The following is a 21,568-nucleotide window of genomic DNA, read 5'->3' as shown; positions in this document are numbered from 1 at the left end:
TTTTGCAGCTCTAATTGATATGGGGTGGGGGGTTGGATTTGACATATGAACATTTGTAAATGGAGTAAAAGGGACATTCTAAAATTACCATACAGCTGGCTTCAAAAATAGTTTCATAGTCAACATCCAAATATACTACATACTTCAGATAAAGAAAAACCTGATAGCTATGTTTAGGCGTAAAGTTTCCTGGATAATGCTCAATAAGCATTTGGCAAGTCAACCTACGGACTAATTTATGACAATATGGGAGCCACGTGCTAATTACGTCCATATAGATCTGCAAGTCGCCTCTCGTTTGGCAACTCCCTGGTTCTTTTAGGGTGATTTGAAAAGGCACCAGCCTTCTCTGGGTTTTCTCCCCTCTTCTCTCCTTTATTTTTCTTCCTCTTTTCTTTCTCTTTGTCTTATCTCCATTATCATGCCTCTAGTTTCTCTTTGTTCTTCTTGTTATTAGGGTGCCGTAGTCTAACGTGTTGACTGGGTTCCCCTCTCTTTCGCCTGTTATTTTCTTTTCTTCCTTTTTCTTTTGTATGGCAGCTATATGCGCCTACGGTTGGAGTTATTCCCGTTTTCAACTTTATATACAGTGCTTTGAAAAAGTATTCACACCCCTTGAAATTTTCCACATTTTTATGCTACAACCAAAAGCATAAATGTATTTTATTGGGATTTTATGTGATAAACCAACACAAAGTGGCACATAATTGTGAAGTAGAAGGAAAATTATAAATGATTAGCAACATTTTTTACAAACAAATATGTGACAAGTGTGGTGTTCATTTGTATTCAGCCCCCTTTACTCTGATACCCCTAACTAAAGTCTAGTGGAACCAATTACCTTCAGAAGTCACCTAATTAGTAAATAGAGTCTACCTGTATGTAATTTAATCTCAGTATATCTCAGTATAAATACAGCTGTTCTGTGCAGCCCTCTGAGGTTTGTTAAAGAACATTAGTGAGTAAACATCATCATGAAGGCCAAGGAATACACCAGACAGGTCGGGGATAAAGTTGTGGAGAAGTTTAAAGCAGGGTTAGGTTATAAAAAAAAATCACAAGCTTTGAACATCTCACAAAGCACTGTTCAATCCATTATCCCAAAATGTAAAGAATATGGCACAACTGCAAACCTACCAGGACATGGACGTCCACCTAAACTGACAGGTCGGGTAAGGAGAGCATTAATCAGAGAAGCAGCCAAGAGGCCCATTGGTAACTCTGGAGGAGCTGCAGAGATCCACAGCTGAGGTGGGAAAATCTGTCCACAGGACACTTATTAGTTGTGTACTCCACAAATCTGGCCTTTATGGAAGTGCAGCAAGAAGAAATCCATTATTGAAAGAAAGTCATAGGAAGTTCCGTTTGCAGTTTGCAAGAAGCCATGTGGGGGACACAGCAAACACGTGAAAGAGGGTGCTCTGGTCAGATGAGACCAAAAATTAACTTTTTGGCCTAAAAGAAAAACTCTATGAGTGTCGGAAAACTAACACTGCACATCACTCTGAACACACCATTCCAACCATGAAACATGGTGGTGGCAGCATCATATGGTGGGGATGCTTTTCTTCAGCATGGACAGGGAAGCTGTTCAGAGTTGATGGGGAGATGGATAAAGCCAAATACAGGGCAATCTTAGAAGAAAACCTCTTATGCCATATACACACGACCGTATTTTCAACAGACTTGGTCCGGCGGACAATACGATGGACTTTGCAGCTGAGATCCCCCAGACTCTCAAACGAATGGACTTGGCCACACACGATCACTCCAAAAGTCAGACGGATTTGAACGTGATGACGTAGAATAAGGAAGTTCATAGCCAGTAGCTGCCCTAGCGTCGGTTGTAGTCCATCAGACTAGCACACAGATGAACGGACTGTTCGCTAAAAGCTGAGTTCGGTCTATTAAGAGCAGGTTATCTAGGTAAGCTATAATCATTATACCCTGGGTCCTTTATCTGGCCAGAGGAGGGGCCAGGACCTTTGTAAACACCCGAGTTACAGTAGCTAGACTGAAAGGTAGAGCTACAAACTGAAAATTACGTTTTTCCACTTGGAAACGCAGATATTTCTGATAAGCGGGGAAAATAGGTGCATGCAGGTACGCATCCGCATCTTGATGTCGATTGATGACAGAAGTTCTCCTCCTTGTAAGATGGAGACTACTGATCAGATTGATTCCATGTGAAAAGATAAAATTTTTAAGAATCGGTTTATATCTTTGAGATCTAGAATGGGTCTGACATCTCCATTTGGTTTTGGCATGTGAAAAGGTTTGAATAAAACCCCAACCCCTGCTCTTCCATGGGAACCACCATGATTACTTTTTGCGACAAAAGTCGCTCAAATGCTTGAAGGAGAGTTTCACGTACCTGGATCGTGAGCCTGATGTGAAGAGGAGAGCCTCTCTTGCCGCACCGGCTTGTGAGCTCCTGAGGTTGGAACAGCAGCCACAGAAGCAGGGTGACACAGGAGTGCCTAGGATCAGTCCAGTATCGGTACGACTGGATGCTCATGGCTGGAGGTGCAGCAGGCAGATTGGTAGACCAGAACCGTGGTAGACTGGATCGCAGATGGAACAGGAACAGGTGCGATTCACAGAGCAGAGTCACAGCAGGCTGGAGGAGTAGATGCAGAGTCAGGCAGGCTGGGTCGGTAATGTTCTGGTGGATCAGGCAGAGTAGCAGGCAGAAGAGAAGTCCAAGAAACAAGCCGGAGTCGGGGTATCAAGCAGACATGGTTAGTAAGAGCAAGCCAGGTCAAGGATCAGAGGTCAGCACGGATAACAGGTTTCGGGACACACAGAAGCTGCAGACCAAACAGCAAGGAGTCTTTGGTGTATTCACTTTAAATAGCCCCTTTGGCACCAACATTGGTGACAGGTGCGAGTGTGCGCACAAGTGTGCGCACAGATGCATCTGTCGTGCAATTCCTGCTGCACGGTCATGCCTTCCCTGACAGAGAGACTTCTTTTTCTCTGGGTCTTTGGAAACATTTAATCTGAGGAAACGAGGAGACAGGAATTCTCGGAACTCTAGTTTGTAACCTAGAGTTATTGTGGAGACCACCCATCTTGCCCTGAAAATCCTCCTGCCAGACCTTTGAGAACTGTAGCAGTCTTCCCCCCCACTCGAACAAGCGGGGGCACCCCTTCACAAAAAGACTTTAGCGTTCTGTCTTGTAGGCTACCTCCCCCCAGGACTTTTTTTGTTCCTGGGGTTGACTCTGAGTTTTACCTCTTGAACCTGATGATGGAGGCCGTTGCGAATGCCTGGAGGCTGATGCCCCTGGCACTGGAGAAAGAGACAGTTTAAATGAGGGACATTTACTCCTTTCTTAACTGGTAAAAGGGTACTTTTCCCACTTGAAATCTTTTGGATATAATTGTCCAAATCATCCCCAAACAGCCTTAGACCACGAAAGGGAAGATCAACCAGGAGATTTCTGCATGACGTTTTGACTGACCAATTTTTCAACCATAAGATTCTACGCATATGCACCAACCCAAGCATAACGTGAGAGGTCTGAAAGATAGAATCTCTGATTGCGTCAACTGCAAAACACAAAGCCGCTGGCAGCTCGGTTAACTCCTGGGCCTGCTGTTCAGGGAAAACCTTGAGCACCTGTTTCAAGTGGTCTCTCAAGGATTGACATACCCCAATTGCCACCACTGCAGGTTGAGCTACTGAACCTGCCAAGGAAAAAAATTTTTTAACAGGAATTCCAACTTTTTATTGGTTGGATCCCTAAGCATTTGAGCATTATCAGGACAACAGGACAAGTGAAACTTTTATTTACAGAGGATATAGCAGCGTCAATTGCTGGTATACCGCCCATATCTTTGTAAATTTTTCCTCCATAGGATAAACTGTTGAAAACTTTTTTAGGAGGAAATAAATGTTTATCTGGGCGATCCCACTCAGAATAAATAAGCTTTTTCAGAAAAAAATGAACAAGAAAAGCATGCACAGCTTGAGGAGGCTTCAGTGAACCCAAAGAAGAAGTGGGCTTTTCAACTGACTCGGGTGGCTTAAATGTGGAGCGGACCATTTCAGTAAGAGAATGTACCAGCAATTTCTCAGCCTGTGAAGCTGAAGAGGGTCATTCTCCACTTAATTCCTCAGAAGAGGAGTCATCAGTCTCTTCCCGGTCCCCTGCAGGTGATTAATCTTCCCTTCCCCAGAGTTCCTATGTTTGGGGGTCCTGGATGGTATAAGGGGACCTAATGCATTTTCTTCCACTTTGTGAGGATGCGATTAAGGCCACTAATCTTTCCTCCAATCCACTCATGGCTGAGGAAAAAACCTCCTGAGTAATATATACAGGGGCTGAAATGCCAAAATAACTTTCAGCCCCTAACCCCGATGGCTCACTCTGACCAGCCTCCCTAAGTCTTTCAGGGGGAGATGGCATTGCAGGGGGGGTGTCCTCAGAGCCTGAGGGAAATCCCCTTGAGCCCCTATTTTTTGAGGTAATTGTACCTCCCCTTCTGTCCATGCACAAATGCACAAATACAGAGGTACTACCAGAAATGCACCCACTGCTGAGCAAAATAGTTCAGCAACTGCCACTGCCATCAAGGCTCAGTCTGATGCTAAGTAAATGTGCCTGAGAATGCCTGTTGCCCACACTCACATGCCATTCATCTGCTCTATGTCCCTCCTTTAGCTGTGGGCACCTGCAAAAAGTGTACCTTTATAGCTATGCATAGCCCGCATTGTGGGCGTTGAACCACCCGATGCTCTGCTCCCCTCCTCCGACCGCCCCTTCCACCCCCTCATCTTTTAAAAAAAAGACAGTTTTCCTGTGCGAGCGGGGGCTCCAATCCGACCGGATTGCACGTGGAGGGGGGCTAGGGTGAAGGAGAGAGGAGGGCAGCTGCCATAATGGCGGCAGCAGTTACATTGTTAGTAAGGTTGAATAAAGACACCAGTCCATCCAGTTCAACCTGAGTGAGTGTCTACAATTGTCCCTATCCTTGTACATTGCACTCTCATCACTCCCTACCCTCAAGGAGCACCACAATCCAAGGTCCCCATTCATATACTAGAGCCAATCTTAGGCAGAAGCCAATTAACCTACCTGCATGTCTTTGGAGTGTGGGAGGAAACCGGAGTACCCGGAGGAAACCCATGCAAGCACAGGGAGAACATGCAAACTCCAGGCAGGTAGTGTCCTGGTTGTGATTTGAACCAGCGACCCTTCTTACTGCTAGGCGAGAGTGCTAACCACTACACCACTGTGCCAGTTCGGCATATCACCGACTGACCCATGGCCTCTAGCCTGGAAAGAAGCAGTGGAGGGACATTCCTGATAAGAGAAGCCCCCCTTCCCACATCCTACCTGGAGCTTGGGCTTGGAGGAAGAGTGTAGCTTGTGACACTGAGCAAGACTGACAAGCATGAAACAGGTACATGCTCTTGACAGCCCCCTCCCGGTGGCAACTTTAGGCATAGCAACATTTACTTAAAGGAGAAAACCCACAAGAATTAGAAAAATTCCCTAGGAATCTCTCTTACCTTATCTGGGTGCAGGGTTCTGTGGTAAACCAAACAGACCCAATCTTCACCACTCACGGTGGGCTCCATTATGAAACCTTCAGGAACCAGGGCCCCTTTTTATCGGGGGATCCACACTCCTGGGCCTGTAATGCACCCAGCGAGGAAAATATGGCTGAAAAAACGAAACACTGGATCCTGGGGTCCAGCTCTCTAAAAAGAGAAGTGTTACAGGCAGAACCTTGTTTCTTCGGACACAAGGCCCGGGTATCATTCAATTTGGCCTGGAAAATACACTTTCAATGGATCCGGTTGCATGGCTTGCCCCAGCAAAGATTTCTCCAGTGGAGCTCAGCACAGCATGACTTTACTCGTAACTGACATCTTAGACACTGGTGAAAAAACTGAGGTACTCACAATAATGGGAGGGGTTATATAGGGAGTGAACTTCCTGTCTTAGGGTGTGCCAGTGTCTATCACCTAAATGTAGCCTATATAACCCACATAGTAACTACAATTGCTCTGTATCCCGTGACGTATGATAAAGAAAGACTTGTAGCTGTAATTGCAGCGAAAGGTGGTTCTACAAAGTATTGACTCAAAGGGGCTGAATACAAATGATCGCCACACTTCTCACATATTTATTTGTAAAAAAAAATGAAAACCATTTATCATTTTCCTTCCACTTCACAATTATGTGCCACTTTGTGTTGGTCTATCACATAAAATACCAATAAAATACAATTACGTTTTTGGTTGTAACGTGACAAAATGTGGAAAATTTCAAGGGGTATGAATACTATTTCAAGGCACTGTAATCATTTGGTCATTTGGGTGAGATATCCTCTTCCCCTTTTCCCTTTTTACTTTTGGTCACTCTGAATGTTAATAGTATCCATATGTTTATGTGTTCTGTGAGTGCCCATGTTCTTGGGACGGTTTTCATCGTATCTGAAATGATGCTGTTACTGCACCTTCATTGCTCCTTTTTTGATTGGGGCCCTGGCCCATGTAATCTCTTTGCATACTGCCTCCTTTGTACATTGACTTTTTTTAATAATAAAACAGATTGAAAAAAAAAAAAAAACTTGATTAGGATTTTGATATGTGCAACATGCTGTATAACTAAAGTTGAACTTTAGTCAGAAAATTAAGTCATGCCAGATCACTTCAGGCTCCTTTTGCAGGTATAATGTAAAATATTAAAATAAGTGCCTATACTGATTAAAATCCAGTAATACCCATCTCAATCTGCTCTGCACAATCTCTGTTGCTCTCTATTTTTAGGCACTGTGCCAAATTTGTTGAGGCCGACCTGCTGGCAGCCTAACGAATAATGTTCTTTAGCAAGGAACATAAATTACACATTAATAATTATGCTACCAAAATTAGTGTGTGCTGTAAATTGCCTCCAACATGGCACCTGTTGCTTCTTGCTGGAGGCTGCCATTTTGATGAAGCTCAGAGCCCCTGGGCAGCAGTAAATCTTTAGGTTGTCAGCAGGTCAACCTCTACATTTTTAGCACAGTGCCTAAAAATAGAGAGCAATTGAGCATGTGCATAACAGGGTGAGACAATGCATTACTGAATTTTAAACAATATAGGCACTTATTTTTACATGTTTTGCATAGTTATACTTGCAAAAGGGGCCAGCCTGAAGTGATCTAGCAAGACTTAATTTTCTGACTAAAGTTCCAAGTAGGATACAATTAAATTGACTGACTAGTTTTAAAATAAATATGTAGACTGCTGTGCTAAATTCCTAAATTCCTACTACAAATGCCACTTGCCTTTGCCTTGTTTGACTCGAGTATAAGCCTAGGGTGGGAAATGCAGCAGCTACTGGGTAAACAATGCCCACCTGCAGCCTCATTGTGCCCATCTGCAGCCTCACTGTGCCCACCTGTATCAGTGCCCATCTGCAGCCTTACTGTGCCCATCTGCAGCCTCACTGTGCCCACCTGTATCAGTGCCCATCTGCAGCCTTACTGTGCCCATCTGCAGCCTCACTATGCACATCTGAAGCTGTACCTTTGATAACCAAAACAATGGGTGTCTCCCACTGTGTCATGCAGTCTGTTCGGCTGCCGTCCACTATAACAAAGCTCCGCCTCCTCCTCATTCGTGATAGACAGAAAACTGATTCAGTTTCCCAGCATTCTATCAGTGTTCCATCTATCATGGACGAGGGGGAAGTGGGGCTTTGTAACAGTGGATGGCCGCCGAACACTTAAGACTGCATGAGACAGCGGGAGATACCCGCTGTTTTAGTTATCAAAGGTACAGCTGCAGATGGGCACAGTAATGCTGCACCCTCACTCGAGTATAAGCTGAGGGGGACTTTTTTCAGCATAAAAAAAGTGCTGAAAAAGTCGGTTTATACTTGAGTATATACGGTATATTAGTCAGGCAAGTAGCATTTTTAAAAGCAGGTCAGCAAATTTCTTTTATCACAATGATTCTTCAATTTCATTTTGTGAACACATGTATAGATTATTTAAATATTAACATTAACATTTTTACTGTATAATTGTACTGCAAATTTAAGATTAATTAGTCTTACCTGCAGGAGAATAAGATATTCTGGGATGCGCTGGACAACATGAAAAAGAAGGATATACAGATCTGACTTTATGTCTTCCTCGGCCTAAACAGTAAAAGATAATTTAATATACATTTCTGTTGGTGAACAAAATGTATACTTTTTTTTAACATAAGTTAAAAAAAAGAATAGAAAAAAAACAAACGCGCTATTCCATTTTGATCCGATCATTAAAAACGAATCTGACTATATTGGGGCCATGTTGTCCAAGACTCACCTAGGCAAGATTAGGCCATTCTCCAGACTTATGGACAATTTCTTAAACAATCATGCACAGACAGTAATATCAAAACACTGATGAAATTCCAGATCTACAAATCTGGTAACACTTGTCTGAAAAACATAATTCATTTGAACGTTTATACTGAATTTCAGGTTGGCCACATACATTGAACCATGCAGTCTGAGTGCCATGTCCTTTATGTTTACCAGCAACTTTTTAAAAGCAGGATACTGTTAAATATGTATGTGTAGTGACAATCAATTAATTTATTATTAAAATACAGGATTTATACAGCGCCAACAGTTTACGCAGTGATTAACAAATTAAGCGACACAGAACAGTTGCAATACAAGTCAATGCAAGAGGGCTTAGAAGGGCCCTATTCTTGGAAGCTTACAATCTAAAGGGAGAGATAAATGGGAGGGGAGGGGCATTATTGAGTCGATGGATAAAGTAAAGTTCCAGTTATTAGGTAGAAGTGGCTTCCATAAAGAGACATGTTTTCAAGGAATACCTGAAGGCAAACCGAGTGGGAGATAACCAGATGGACTGGGGTATGGAGTTTCAGAGTAAAAGAGAGGCTCTGTATAAATCTGGGAGACGACCATGAGAAGACGTAATGAGTGGACTAACGAGCAGGAGGTATTGGAAGGAGGGACAAGTGTGATTTGGGTGATATATTTGAGATGAGACTGGTAATGTAACTTGGGCCAGAGTTTTAGATGGGTGTGCTTTATATGCATGTAGCGGCGGCTCTTGAAGAGCACGTGCTATGCGTTTTGAAAGTTAAAGTTATGCCTGAACTGCAGTTTGGTTGGGTTCAATTGTCTAAATTAGACTTCAGCATCAGTCTGACTGGACTATGAGATGTTCAGCCTGGCCACAGGGGGCACTGTCTCATCTGGCAGGCATGGAACTATGGTCTGGTTAGGGGCTTAAGTTACTCTCTCTCGGAGCCCGCCCAGTGGGAGTGGTGCTCTCGCTGTGCTTTCTGGTAGAGGGTATTTAAGATACAGACGTCACGTGGTTCGGCATTCCAGTCCAGAATGATGGACTGGCTTCATGGTCCTGGTCCACCTGACCAGCCTGTAGGAAGGCTATGGCCTGGGGCGTGGATCCACCCAATTTTGATTTCTCAGGGCTGGCTAGCCCGAGGCAAGGAAACTAAAGGAGGATTCTGAGGTGGTTGGGTGCCGTCTCTGGTTTGGTAGAGACCCAGTGACTTCAAGCATTCCAGGGGAGGACTATTCAGAAGAAGACCACTACCGGTTGGTTTCTTAGTAAGGGCCTGGAAGGGCTGAAGTACCCAAGAGAATCCGGTCTCGTGGATACTGCTAAGCTGGCTGAAAGATCCAGGTATCCTACGAGTGTTCTTCAGGTTTAGTTTCCCTACGTGTTCTACAACAACGTCTGTGGCAGAGACATTATCTTGTACGTTCTACAACAACGTCTGTGGCAGAGACTTGTTCCTGAGTAAGCACCTTGTTGGCTGCTAGGCCTTGTGAGAGAAGGACTGTCCAACTTGAGTGAACATCCATTTGCGAATGGCTGTTCTCTGGATGCAGTCAAAGTAAGCAAGTTCTTCAGCATTTTTACTTTGACACTAATGCCCCGTACACACGAGCGGACTTTTCGACATCCAAACTCCGACGGACTGAGTCCGGCGGACTATCCGATCGTGTGTGGGCTGCAACGGACTTTAGCGAAGCTAAAGTCTGACGGACTTTAGAAATGAAGCATGCTTTAAATTTTCCCGACGGAACTCCGCCGGACCCGGTCCCCTTTGAAAAATCCGCTCGTGTGTGTGCTACTCCGACGGACTAAAACCGACGCTAGGGCAGCTATTGGCTACTGTCTAGGAACTTCCTACGTCGAATCCAGTCGTACGTCATCACGTTCGACTCCGTCGGAGTTTGGTGTGATGGTGTGTGGTCAAGTCCGTTCGGTCGAAAAGTCCGCCAGAACTCCGTCGGAACTCCGGCGGAACTCCGGCGGAACTCCTTTGGAGGTCTGTCAGACTTAATCCCTCTCGTGTGTACGGGGCATTAGAGTACCTGAACTTCCTTTCCAACCCTCTGATCCCAAATTAAGAGACTGTTCATTGTCTATGTTTTGCAAATAAAACCATTCAAGTGGATCTGTTGTCAGTCTCTCAAGTTACTGGGCCATCTACCATGGGACACCCCTAGATGTGAAACAAGGAGAACAGAAGGTAACGGTAAGCCCAAATCTAACCAGCAGCTGCTTCGGGGGTAGTGCTACATGTGGGGGCTCGTCCGGGATCTACCCTTATCCCCCGCAAAGAACTGTACACGTGGCAAAGCATAGGACAGAGGGTTGTGTTTTTGAACTGCGCCATCAGCGACATCCTTACTTGGACTTTCACTGCGGTGCGTAAGCGTGGGAGGAGCCCTTGCCAAAAAGCCCGCAAAGTTACGCAGCCCAAGCTATCAGTAGGAGGAGTCTGAGTTGTTCTTTTTCTGCACGAGGCACCGCGTGACAGTGTGTTGCGGAAGGAGAAGAAGTCAGTTTAGTTTTCACTTGAAGTGCTGAAGAGAAGATTTTTTTTGAGAATGCACCATGCTCTGGGTATGCAGCCTGTATCAGGACACAGGATGCCTAATGAAAGTGGTCCCACAGGCATGCAGTTGCCCGGTACCATGCTGACAGACATGGGCATTCACCTGCTGCCGCAGGGGCGGTTTGTGTTGTACACCACGGGAGATATTGAGGGCCTTGGCATGTTATGCAGGAAGTGTGACGGCCTGATTGCCAACCCTCGGCTGTTTGCAAGATGCAGAAGGTGTGGAGAGTACGTCTGCAATGGGGAGCAGCCCACCGAATTGCCTTGGGCTTACCACATGAACTGGATCACAAGCATAGCAACCGAGGAGTCGATTGTTTATGCCCCGGTGTTGGAATCAGCCAGGAATTAATATTATACATCTACACAGCTGTTTGTACAGCCGAACTCAGCCATATTGATGCCAGGCAGTCTCACATGTTTAAAAGCAAGGAATGTGACACAATTTGAATAGCAGAATGAGTTCTATTCAGCCCACCTGGAATGTACTGAACTTCAAAGACAATATGATGTCGGCTTGTCTGCAAGAACAAAGGACAGCTGGTGGGGCGTCCGAGATCGAGCCACAAGATGGCAATCCAGTCGGAGCAGTTGCAATTCATGGGCAGACACTGCCCCCCAGAGGCCAAGTATGGCAGGACTGTACGAGGTAATTAGCCTGGGGGAGGAAATGCCCCAGAGACGCTGATTGGTCTATGGGAAAAGTAGGATGGGCTATGGGGTGTGGTATGGCTGAGGTATGTTTAACAAAAAGGTTTGCAACCATGAGTTCGGCCTCTCTCACTTCCATCATGAGGCTTAGCTGCGAAGGTCGGATAAGTATGGCTTATATTGTACTTTGATTGTATGCTATGTATTATTGTAACTTTATGCACGTTTTCTTATTTCCTTGGGAAAAAAATTAGATTTAATTGATCTTAGACCGTGTATTGATTTCATAGCCAATGGTGATAATATTGTGATATTAACGATAACATGTGCTTGGCGTATTTGAGGCTTAGCTGAACTATAGGGACTAGACAAAGGAATACATAACCGATAATAATAGTACTAGACTGAATTGATCAGTTACTTCATTTGGCACCCCAGAAGGCGTGTAAAACGTATTTTTACACAGAATCCACAAAAATCTAATGTATTTTTGTTTCTGAGTCCCTGTAAGTCACGAGGACCCTCAAAGCCACCCAGAACTGAAAGTCATCTCTAGTGTGGACAAGATTGGCGCTGGCTCTCAAATTCTGAAACCACGCTTGGATGAGCAGGAAAATTCTGTGAGATATTTCACTGGTATAAACGCACGCGTAAAACCTGGTGAGAACTGTGACTGATATATATATATATGTACGTATTGTTGTGTTTGCTGCAAACTTGTAACCAGAGGGCAAATTCTGGCGAGATAGGGACTGATCATCCCTGGTTATGTGATATAACCGCAGATTGACAGGATAAACCATACAATTTTGAGGGAAAAGTGGAAATATCCACGTGATTGTGAAAAAAACTTTCTGTCCCAATAGAAATTCCCTATGACCTGCTATCGGATAGGAGGGCATTGAATAAGAGTGTGTTCTCCTAAAGAAATTCGTGGGTAAACGGATTTGTATTTGTTTTTTTTTTGGGGGGGTTTTTTTTTTGTGTAAAAAAAATAAAAAATAAAAAAAGTGGGGGAAATATAGGTTTTATTTCTACCCACGTGAGAGTGAAATAGCTCTGGTAAAATAACCTACAGCCTAAGGCATTAAGAGTGTGCCTTGTGTCTTGCATGCTGTAGAACCACAAGTCACTGGAAATTTAAACGGTTCGTATCAATTTTTTTTTGTTTTGTTTGTTTGTTGGTAGGAATCTGTCTTTGTGGGGGTTATCTAGTTGTTTGTATTGTCTAAGCAACTGGTGGAGCAACCTCAGTGTGAATAGGCTAATTAGCATGTCAATGGAAGCCATTGAAGGTTTCATTAGCAAGCATGGTGGGATTAGATTTCAACTTACTCACGAAAGTAATTTAACATATCAATTCAAGGAACTTTTGAGACAATGTAATACACATAACAGTCTCATAAGTAATAAATCAAAAAAAGGCAGGAAACAGAGAATGGCCAATGCCTTATGCATGTTAATGAGAATGAAAGAAGTTGCGGAACAAAAAGAATTAGAATGGTTTGCTGATAGAGAAAAAGTGATGGAACAGGTAAGTGATATAGCAATGAGGATTGAAAAGGCTGATGCAGATGCTCGTAATCGGATTGAACAATTAGTGACTGAAAAATGTGTATTGCAACAGAGATTCGATGAATTAGAACAAACGTGCAAATTAAGAGAAAGTTGCATTGCCTCTTTGAATCAAAGGGAGGCTGAGAATTTGCAGGTTATCACAAGGCTTAAGGCACAAGCAGCCATAATGGAGTTATCCTCCAAGTGTGCAATAGTGGAGGTACCCTCCGCACATGCTCAGTGTACAGAAAAGCTAGAAGTGAAACATGAAGAAAACCCGGATGCTATTATCACTGCAAATGATAGTACTGTGATGGGAATCGATGTGGAAGAAGCAAATAAAGGTGGGATAACTGCACTTGAAATTGACTCAGGAGTTGAAACTTCTGATGACTCCTCAGACAACGAAAGTGTAAAGTCTGTTCATTCCAATCGCAGTAAAAGTATCCAGCAGTGTGGGTTTCCAGCGCCATATGCTAAAAAAATGGCCTATGCAGGGAAACCAGAACTAAAATGTTTTTTGTGTAAAAGGGGGGGTCACATTTCAAAATATTGTCGGGTGGCGAATAATGATATCGAAAGGAGATTATACCCGAAAACGACCCCAAGGCTTCATGTGTGTTATTCAGCCAGGTGGGGTAGCCATCCACAGCACGGAACCCATAGTAATCAAACCCATTTCCCGTGTAAAACGCAAATGCGGGGTCTAGAAACTAAAAAGCTATATGTAGGACAGTTGCTTAGAGTCAAAATGGAGATAGACGCATGGTTACTCAAATATAGCACTGGGGGAAACAATGTTAGCAGAACTTAGTGAGCTGCAAGCATGGTAAGAATATTCTGGTCAATGTTTCCCGGCTATGAAAAAGGTTTGATGTAAGTTTCAGGTTCAGAACATGATAGAGGACCTTTGGTAGGTCAGTTATCGGCACAAGTTAATGATAACGTAGCAGATGCAGAGGTGCGGAGGAAAGAATTGCAGCGTATTGTGGGCAGTCGTGATAATGGTATGAGTGATTTGCAACGAATGAAATTTAGGAGAGGAGATGACCCAATTTTGTTCTGCAGTGAGTATCTTGCATTGTATATGAAAGTGTTCAACTGTCCTGACTTATTGGAGGACGATGCAAGTTTCATATACTCAATGGCCAATAAGTGTTATGTAAGCTATCCAACTAGAATGGCTCTGAGGAATGCTAGATCCTACCAAAAATTTTGTCAATATTCTCAGAGACTTCTGTCAAGAGTCCAGGGAAAGGGACTATGGGTCAAAGGCAGATGTGTCTGTAATAAGCAGAGGTACAGGAAGGCAGAGAAAGTTCAGACATAGTAAATGGAATAGGCATAGACATAGATTTCATAAAGTCCTTAAAATTGCTAGCATTGAACAGGAAACCCCAGAAATACAAGTACCTACAATGAAAACCCCCACCCAGGACAGGGACAGCGTAACTCAAAGGCCTGATATGAAAGATAGCAGCCAGGACAGATTACACAGTTCTGAAGGAGAGATAAGGAATGACAGTTCACACCCTAAGCACAGCCAGCAACAAGACTGGATGAACATTCCAATATTTGCGCCCTGGGCTAATCTACCATTTTGGCTTGTATGTAATTGGACACAAATGGCATTGACATTTTTCTTGGGTAATATGGCAAAGATTTCCAATACCACTGCGTAGTATAGAAAGGTATGGCAACTATATTGCATTAATGGGAAAGGCTTTGGGGACTTAAAAAGTCAATTGTCATGATAATTGTGTGTAATCACTGTCTTTGTGTTTTTTTCCACAGACCATGGAAGAAGTTAAATGGCTTTAGATACTAACATTTGCGTTTGTTTGCAGGTCTGTCAAAGTGAGAACAACAGTGGTAAAATATAGCAGAACATGGGTTAGGTTATTGTAAATGCATAATCGATTATCACATGGTACCTTGAGCTCATTAGTTAGTAATTGTTTGCAAACAATGAAAAATAAATAGTACTAAAAAGAGTTACAAATGAAGCTAAAATGTTGTGATGATACATATGCTTTGTTTTGTTTTTCGTTTTCCCCATTAACTAATTGTATTTCAGATTGGAATAAGCACTCTTTGCAGGAGAAAAGTCCATGGATGTTGTCAACTAAAAGTTGAGTGTTTGTCATTGTTGTATGATGGTTGTCTTGTCGTATGATGGTTGTCTTGTCATGTTATTTGTGTGATCATGGCCAGATTTTTAAGTTTTTACATTTTTTTTTTTAGTTAATTTTTTTTTTTTTTTTCTCAAAATTTTTTTTTTTGATATTGGTCTAGTCCTCTATGTTAGTTATATTTTTATTCAGGTGGAAAAGTAGTAGGTCTAATCCACCTGAAAGGGGGGGAATTGACAATGCCCTCAGTTAGAACCAGTCACCTGAAAAGGGGTAGTGCATACATCGTAAAGATACAGATAGATGCATTGTTTTTTTTAGTTTGTAAAATTTGAAGTTTTTGAGAAGCAACACTGACGTTCAGTTTTAAACGTTTTTTGATCATACCATGGGGATCCATTTTACAGTGGGTTCAGCCTAAAGAGGTCATGGTTGTTTGGATAGTTTGGTCAGAGTTGCAGAAGCCAGGAATACTGAGATCCTGGGCTCCAAGGAGGGAACTATAAGTAAACATGGTAAGCGGGCAGATATTGTGGATAAGAGTTTGATACTGCTCTTGTTTTTCACTTCCAGAATCCTAGTGGAGCGAGAATTGGAGAGGCTTCTGGAACATGGATGACAGATGATCATCTGGTTGGCAGTTGTCTGTGCCACACCATACCACAAATTAGTTCCAATAAACATCAGGAGAGAAGGAAAACTGAAAGATTCAGATTAATACCTGTTTTTTTCGTATGGACAATTTGGTGCTAATGCTGAATCTGAAAGACTGTGCCTAGCAAGAGAACTTGTGAAATATTTTTGCTGAAGTCTCTCCTGATGAATGCAAACATGTTATTTATACATGTGCAATGGGTTGGAGGTTGGGGAAGAATTATGACACATCCAATCCGTCAAAACATGAAAATGTAAAATATGTGTTTTTTTTTGTTGGAAGGAGGAATTGAAAGAAGAAAGGTTTTAATGTATTACATGTATTGATGTAACGGAGTTAATATGGTGCAGGTACCCAGGAGGCATACTGGCGCTTATGCATAATAAGGTAGCTGTTGGCCAGACTAAAGGGTGCCAGGTGACACATCAATGGGGTGAAAACTTCCTCGTAGGGGTGGTGTCTCAATCCTAGCGGTCCTAGAGAGAAGCTTTCGGTTACTGGACATGCGGGACACCAGAACTAGACATGGGGAAGATACGCCTGGTTGATGTCTCACCTGAGAGGTTGAAACCCTGCACAGATAATGCCAGTGAATACACACAGGAGCATGCTCCGTTAAAAAAAAGGGAACAAACGCTGGCTACCAGGGTACCGTAGGACTTCACCACATGGTGCTGCAACATCTCACGGTGGTTGACAAAAACCTACCACCCTATATGTGCTGAGTTTACACTGAATCAAGTGCGGTCATTGCACCAGTGACTTACTCCCAGAGAATGAGGTCCATGCAGGATGCTTATTTCTGAGGAGTAACCCGAAAGAGGAGGGATGTATTCAGCACTATATTGGGGGGGGGGGGGCGGAACAATAGCTGGGATGGGTGTTGGTAATGGAGTGGACATCAGCCTCCTGAGGAACAAACTCACAGCCATAGCTTCAGAGAAGGAGCGTGACTTTGTAACCACGGGAGATTGGTGGCATCCTTGATAACATTCAATGAAGTCACGGAAACACTCAGGTTAGAATGGCTTCGGATTTTGTCAACCATGTTGAGAGGTTGGTAGAGAGGACAGAAACCTGTCATTGGCTCTGGCGCGCACTCTGTGGCAGGTGGAAATATCAGCCAACATCAAGCTGATTGTACCGTCTCTGTATGAAGGGGCAGTGGCCTGATGAGTTAGCATCACCGCTCAGTAAGATTTTGCCAAAACACGTTGCTTACACTAATCCAAAGTAGTGGTCGAATGCCTGTATGGGCTGTACTAAGTTGGATTGTGAAAGGTGTTATGCTGTATGTTCCCATATACAGAAGTGCAGACTCGGTCTGTATATTTGGTGGCATCAATGGGCTTACTGACTGGAGATTTTATCTTGTTGCATTTGAGGCTATATCACACATGTGATCAGAGAAGATAAACGCTGGAGGCAGGTTGATATTTCCCTTTGTCGGAAGCATGACCATGATGTCCTTTGTATGCCAGGTTAATACGTGGGGATGAACGAATAATGTTGGGAAGTTATTTCTCTCTGTGTTCTGGATGGAGAGATCATTGCTGGGAAGAAGGCACCCAGGTATTATTTAGGACGTAGGCGAGTTTATTTCTTTGTCCTAAAGAATACCGGTGTAGTGTTGGTCATGGAACTAGAGGGTTCCTTGAACCTAACCGTAGGTAGAGGTGCATGGTATACAATGGGCATGATCTCTGAAATCCAGGCACAGGGGTGGAATTGTGTGGGTTTGGTAATTGTTGTAAACTTATATGTGTAGTTAAGCGATATTTATCTAGAAGGGTCTCCCATTTGTCTATGCAAGTTGAGGGACGATTTGACAGTAGGCTCTCTGTGTACAAATTGGAGACGTTGCCGCCAAGTCAGAGCCCTGCAACGCCGCTGCGAGCAAGCCTGCCTAATCCCGACCCGTATTTACAGTAAAAGGTTATAGGAGGTTGGGAGCGGGGTGCATAATACATATATATGTATATATATTATGGTAATAAGTTGATTTATGTTTGTGGTAGAGTGTGACCTAGGGGTATTGTAGGCTAGTAATATGGGCAAGAAAGGCCCTCCTCAAGACTCTGGGTCTGAAAGCTGGGTGATATGTTGCTCTGAATTGGTGCTGGTGAATGGTGAATGAATGGGCACCCCTTGCCTGTACTGCCGTCCTGAAGATACCCAAGATGCAGAATGGTGACATGGAAGCTGTTGCTGAAGAATGGTGGAGATGTGTCACTCAGTGGCAAAGCGGCACGTGTTGGGAAACATCACATGGTAAAACAATTATGGACTGCTCCATAGGACCTGTTTCTGCACACGTTGAAAACACAGCGTAGTAAGACAATTGTGTACTGTTCCATAAGAGATGTCTCTGGAGCGCTCGTTGGAAACAACCACGCGTTACACAAGCTAAGGACTGTGCCACAGGTACTGGTTCGGAAGCACATGTTGGGGAACCACACATGTTAAGACAGTTATGGACTGTTCAAAAGGAGCCGTGTCTGAAGAAGGGTGGTATGCGCCTTTTAGGCGCAAAGCAGTGTATGTTGGAATCAGCCAGGAATTAATATTATACATCTACACAGCTGTTTGTACAGCCGAACTCAGCCATATTGATGCCAGGCAGTCTCACATGTTTAAAAGCAAGGAATGTGACACAATTTGAATAGCAGAATGAGTTCTATTCAGCCCACCTGGAATGTACTGAACTTCAAAGACAATATGATGGCGGCTTGTCTGCAAGAACAAAGGACAGCTGGTGGGGCGTCCGAGATCGAGCCACAAGATGGCAATCCAGACGGAGCAGTTGCAATTCATGGGCAGACACTGCCCCCCAGAGGCCAAGTATGGCAGGACTGTACGAGGTAATTAGCCTGGGGGAGGAAACGCCCCAGAGACGCTGATTGGTCTATGGGAAAAGTAGGATGGGCTATGGGGTGTGGTATGGCTGAGGTATGTTTAACAAAAAGGTTTGCAACCATGAGTTCGGCCTCTCTCACTTCCATCATGAGGCTTAGCTGCGAAGGTCGGATAAGTATGGCTTTTGATTTCATAGCCAATGGTGATAATATTGTGATATTAACGATAACATGTGCTTGGCGTATTTGAGGCTTAGCTGAACTATAGGGACTAGACAAAGGAATACATAACTGATAATAGTAGTACTAGACTGAATTGATCAGTTACTTCACCCGGCATCATCTATTAGAGCCCGCACTGCAAGAAATCCCCTCCGAAGTTCAGGAGACTACCTCCGAGGTCGTGGACACGACCCCGGCGGTGAGTACTGCTGCTGAGGTACTCGTTTGCAAAGAGGGAGAACAACTCGACGCTCCCCGTCGTCACAGAGGAGGACCGTCCCCATGCCAACTCAAGCTGAATATATGGAAAAAGATATCCATGGACAAGCACCAAAAAACTGCAGGTGTTACCATCAGAAACTGTTGACCTGCAGGGGAGTTGTCATTTTGAGCCAAGGTTGCCGTGAGTACTTTTGAACTTTTATTTTAAAGGCTTTTAGTTGTTAAGCCATTCTGTGAAGTGGAAAAAAAATGCCCGATTATGACAAGACCGATCCTGGTCTCAGAGACTTTTGAAATAAGCGGGTGGCAACAGAGTATGGGGTTGGAATTCCCCTATGTCCCAAAGGATATTATGGACATTATTGAGGAGAACCGCAAGGCATGGTACGAGGACTATGTTTGGGGCTACTTAAAAGTACCAAAGCCGCTTCGCAAAAAGGCTTTTTCACCGGAGTTGTATGAACGGTTTCTCGGATGTCTACAGCATTGGAGTTATGGTCGGCACATTTATGGAGACAAAATTGTGATCTGCAGACCGGACAAAGACGGTGCTGTTTATTTTATTACAACTGTGGATGCGCAGGGGAAAGACCTCTCCCTCTCCTCCGGCACCTTTCCTTCCCTGCTCAAACATGCACTGGTTACCCCCATACTCAAAAAACCCTCACTAGACCCCACCTGTTTGAACAACTTAATACCCATCTCCCTGCTCCTGTTTGCCTCCAAGCTCATCGAACGCCTTGTCCATGACCAAATGAGTCGCTACCTCATGGACAACAACCTTCTCGACCCCCTACAGTCTGGCTTTCCCCCACAACATTCTACTGAAACTGCCCTACTGAAACTTACCAATGACCTACTAACTGCTAAAACCAACGGCCACTACTCCATACTCATACTTTTAGACCTCTCTGCTGCCTTTGACACAGTTGACCACCTGCTCCTCCTCAGCAAATTACGCTCCCTTGGCCTCTGCGATCCTGGTTTTCTCCTACCTATCTCAGCGCACTTTCAGTGTCACTTATAACTCCATCTCCTCTGCTCCCCTTCCTCTTTCTGTTGGGGTACCCCAAGGTTCTGTCCTTGGGCCCCTCCTATTCTCGCTCTATACCTCTTCCCTGGGCCAGCTGATAAACTCCCATGGTTTCCAATACCACCTCTATGCCGACGACACCCAGATCTATCTCTCCACTCCTCAACTCACCCCCTCAATCTCCTCACAGATCTCCAACTTACTGAATGACATATCAGTATGGATGTCACACCACTTCCTCAAACTCAATCTTTCTAAAACTGAGCTTGTTATATTTCCTCCTTCACGATCCCCCCCCCCCCCCCCGCGACTTCACCATTAATATCAACAACACAACCATTGGTCCCTCCACTAATGCCAGGGTCCTGGGTGTAATCCTTGACTCTGACCTTTCCTTCAGCCCCCATATCCAATCACTGGCTAAATCCTGCCGCCTTGACCTCCGCAACATCTCCAGAATTCGACCCTTCCTGACTAATGACACCACAAAGAAACTAGTTCACTCCTTGATTATTTCCTGCCTTGACTACTGCAAATCTCTCCTTAAGCAGGCTATCCCCCCCTTCAGTCTATTATGAATGCTGCTGCTAGACTAATACACCTCACTAATCGTTCCGTGACTGCTGCCCCTCTCTGCCAATCCCTTCACTGGCTTCCCCTACCCCACCGTGTAAAATTCAAAATGCTAACCATAACATACAAAGACATCCACAACATCGCCCCCAACTACATCACCAACCTCATCTGCAGATATCGCCCAAATCGTCCCCTCCACTCCTCCGAGGACCTCCGGCTTTCTAGCTCCCTTGTTACCTCCTCTCATGCTCGCCTTCAAGACTTCTCCAGAGCCTCTCTCATTCTCTGGAACTCCCTGCCCCAGTCTGTCCGATCAGCCCCTACCCTGTCCACCTTTAGGAGTTCCCTGAAAACTCATTTATTCAGGGAAGCCTATCCCACACCCACCTACCTGTCCCTGAGCCACCCCCATCAAATCATTCTCTGCAGCTATTACCTTTTGTACCACCACCCCCTCCCTTTAGAATGTAAGCTCTACGAGCAGGGCCCTCCTGTACCTTTTGTATTGTACTGCAATTGTGTTATCCCCCCTATACATTGTAAAGCGCTGCGTAAACTGTTGGTGCTATATAAATCGTGAATAATAATAATAATAATAATTTGACTTTGCCCAATCCCCGTTTCTACTGGTGAACTGTTCCTGAGCCAAGTCTTTGAATTTGCAAGGAGAGTTTCTCTTGGTCTTTATCTCTGCATTTTTATTTGGAACTACTGAACTATGGGGTATTTAGACAGAACCATTTACATAGAGAACGG

At 44.1% G+C, this 21,568-nt stretch overlaps 1 protein-coding gene across 1 annotated transcript in view; it reads right to left on the bottom strand.

The window, feature by feature from the left end:
* ARHGEF33 (Rho guanine nucleotide exchange factor 33) overlaps positions 1-21,568 on the bottom strand; it is a 282,191-nt gene that overhangs the window by 60,515 nt on the left and 200,108 nt on the right. Inside the window, exon 11 of the mRNA XM_077486478.1 lies at positions 8,064-8,147. Within this exon, the coding sequence (XP_077342604.1) occupies positions 8,064-8,147 (84 nt within the window). The remainder of the gene's footprint in view (positions 1-8,063; positions 8,148-21,568) is intronic.

Source organism: Lithobates pipiens, unplaced genomic scaffold, assembly GCF_037356315.1.
Source record: "Lithobates pipiens isolate NorthernLeopardFrog02 unplaced genomic scaffold, aLitPip1_a1.2 Scaffold_18, whole genome shotgun sequence".
Classification (NCBI taxonomy): Eukaryota; Metazoa; Chordata; class Amphibia; order Anura; family Ranidae; genus Lithobates; species Lithobates pipiens.
The sequence above is the reverse complement of the archived record's forward strand: the minus strand, read 5'-3'. Positions and strand labels throughout refer to the sequence as shown.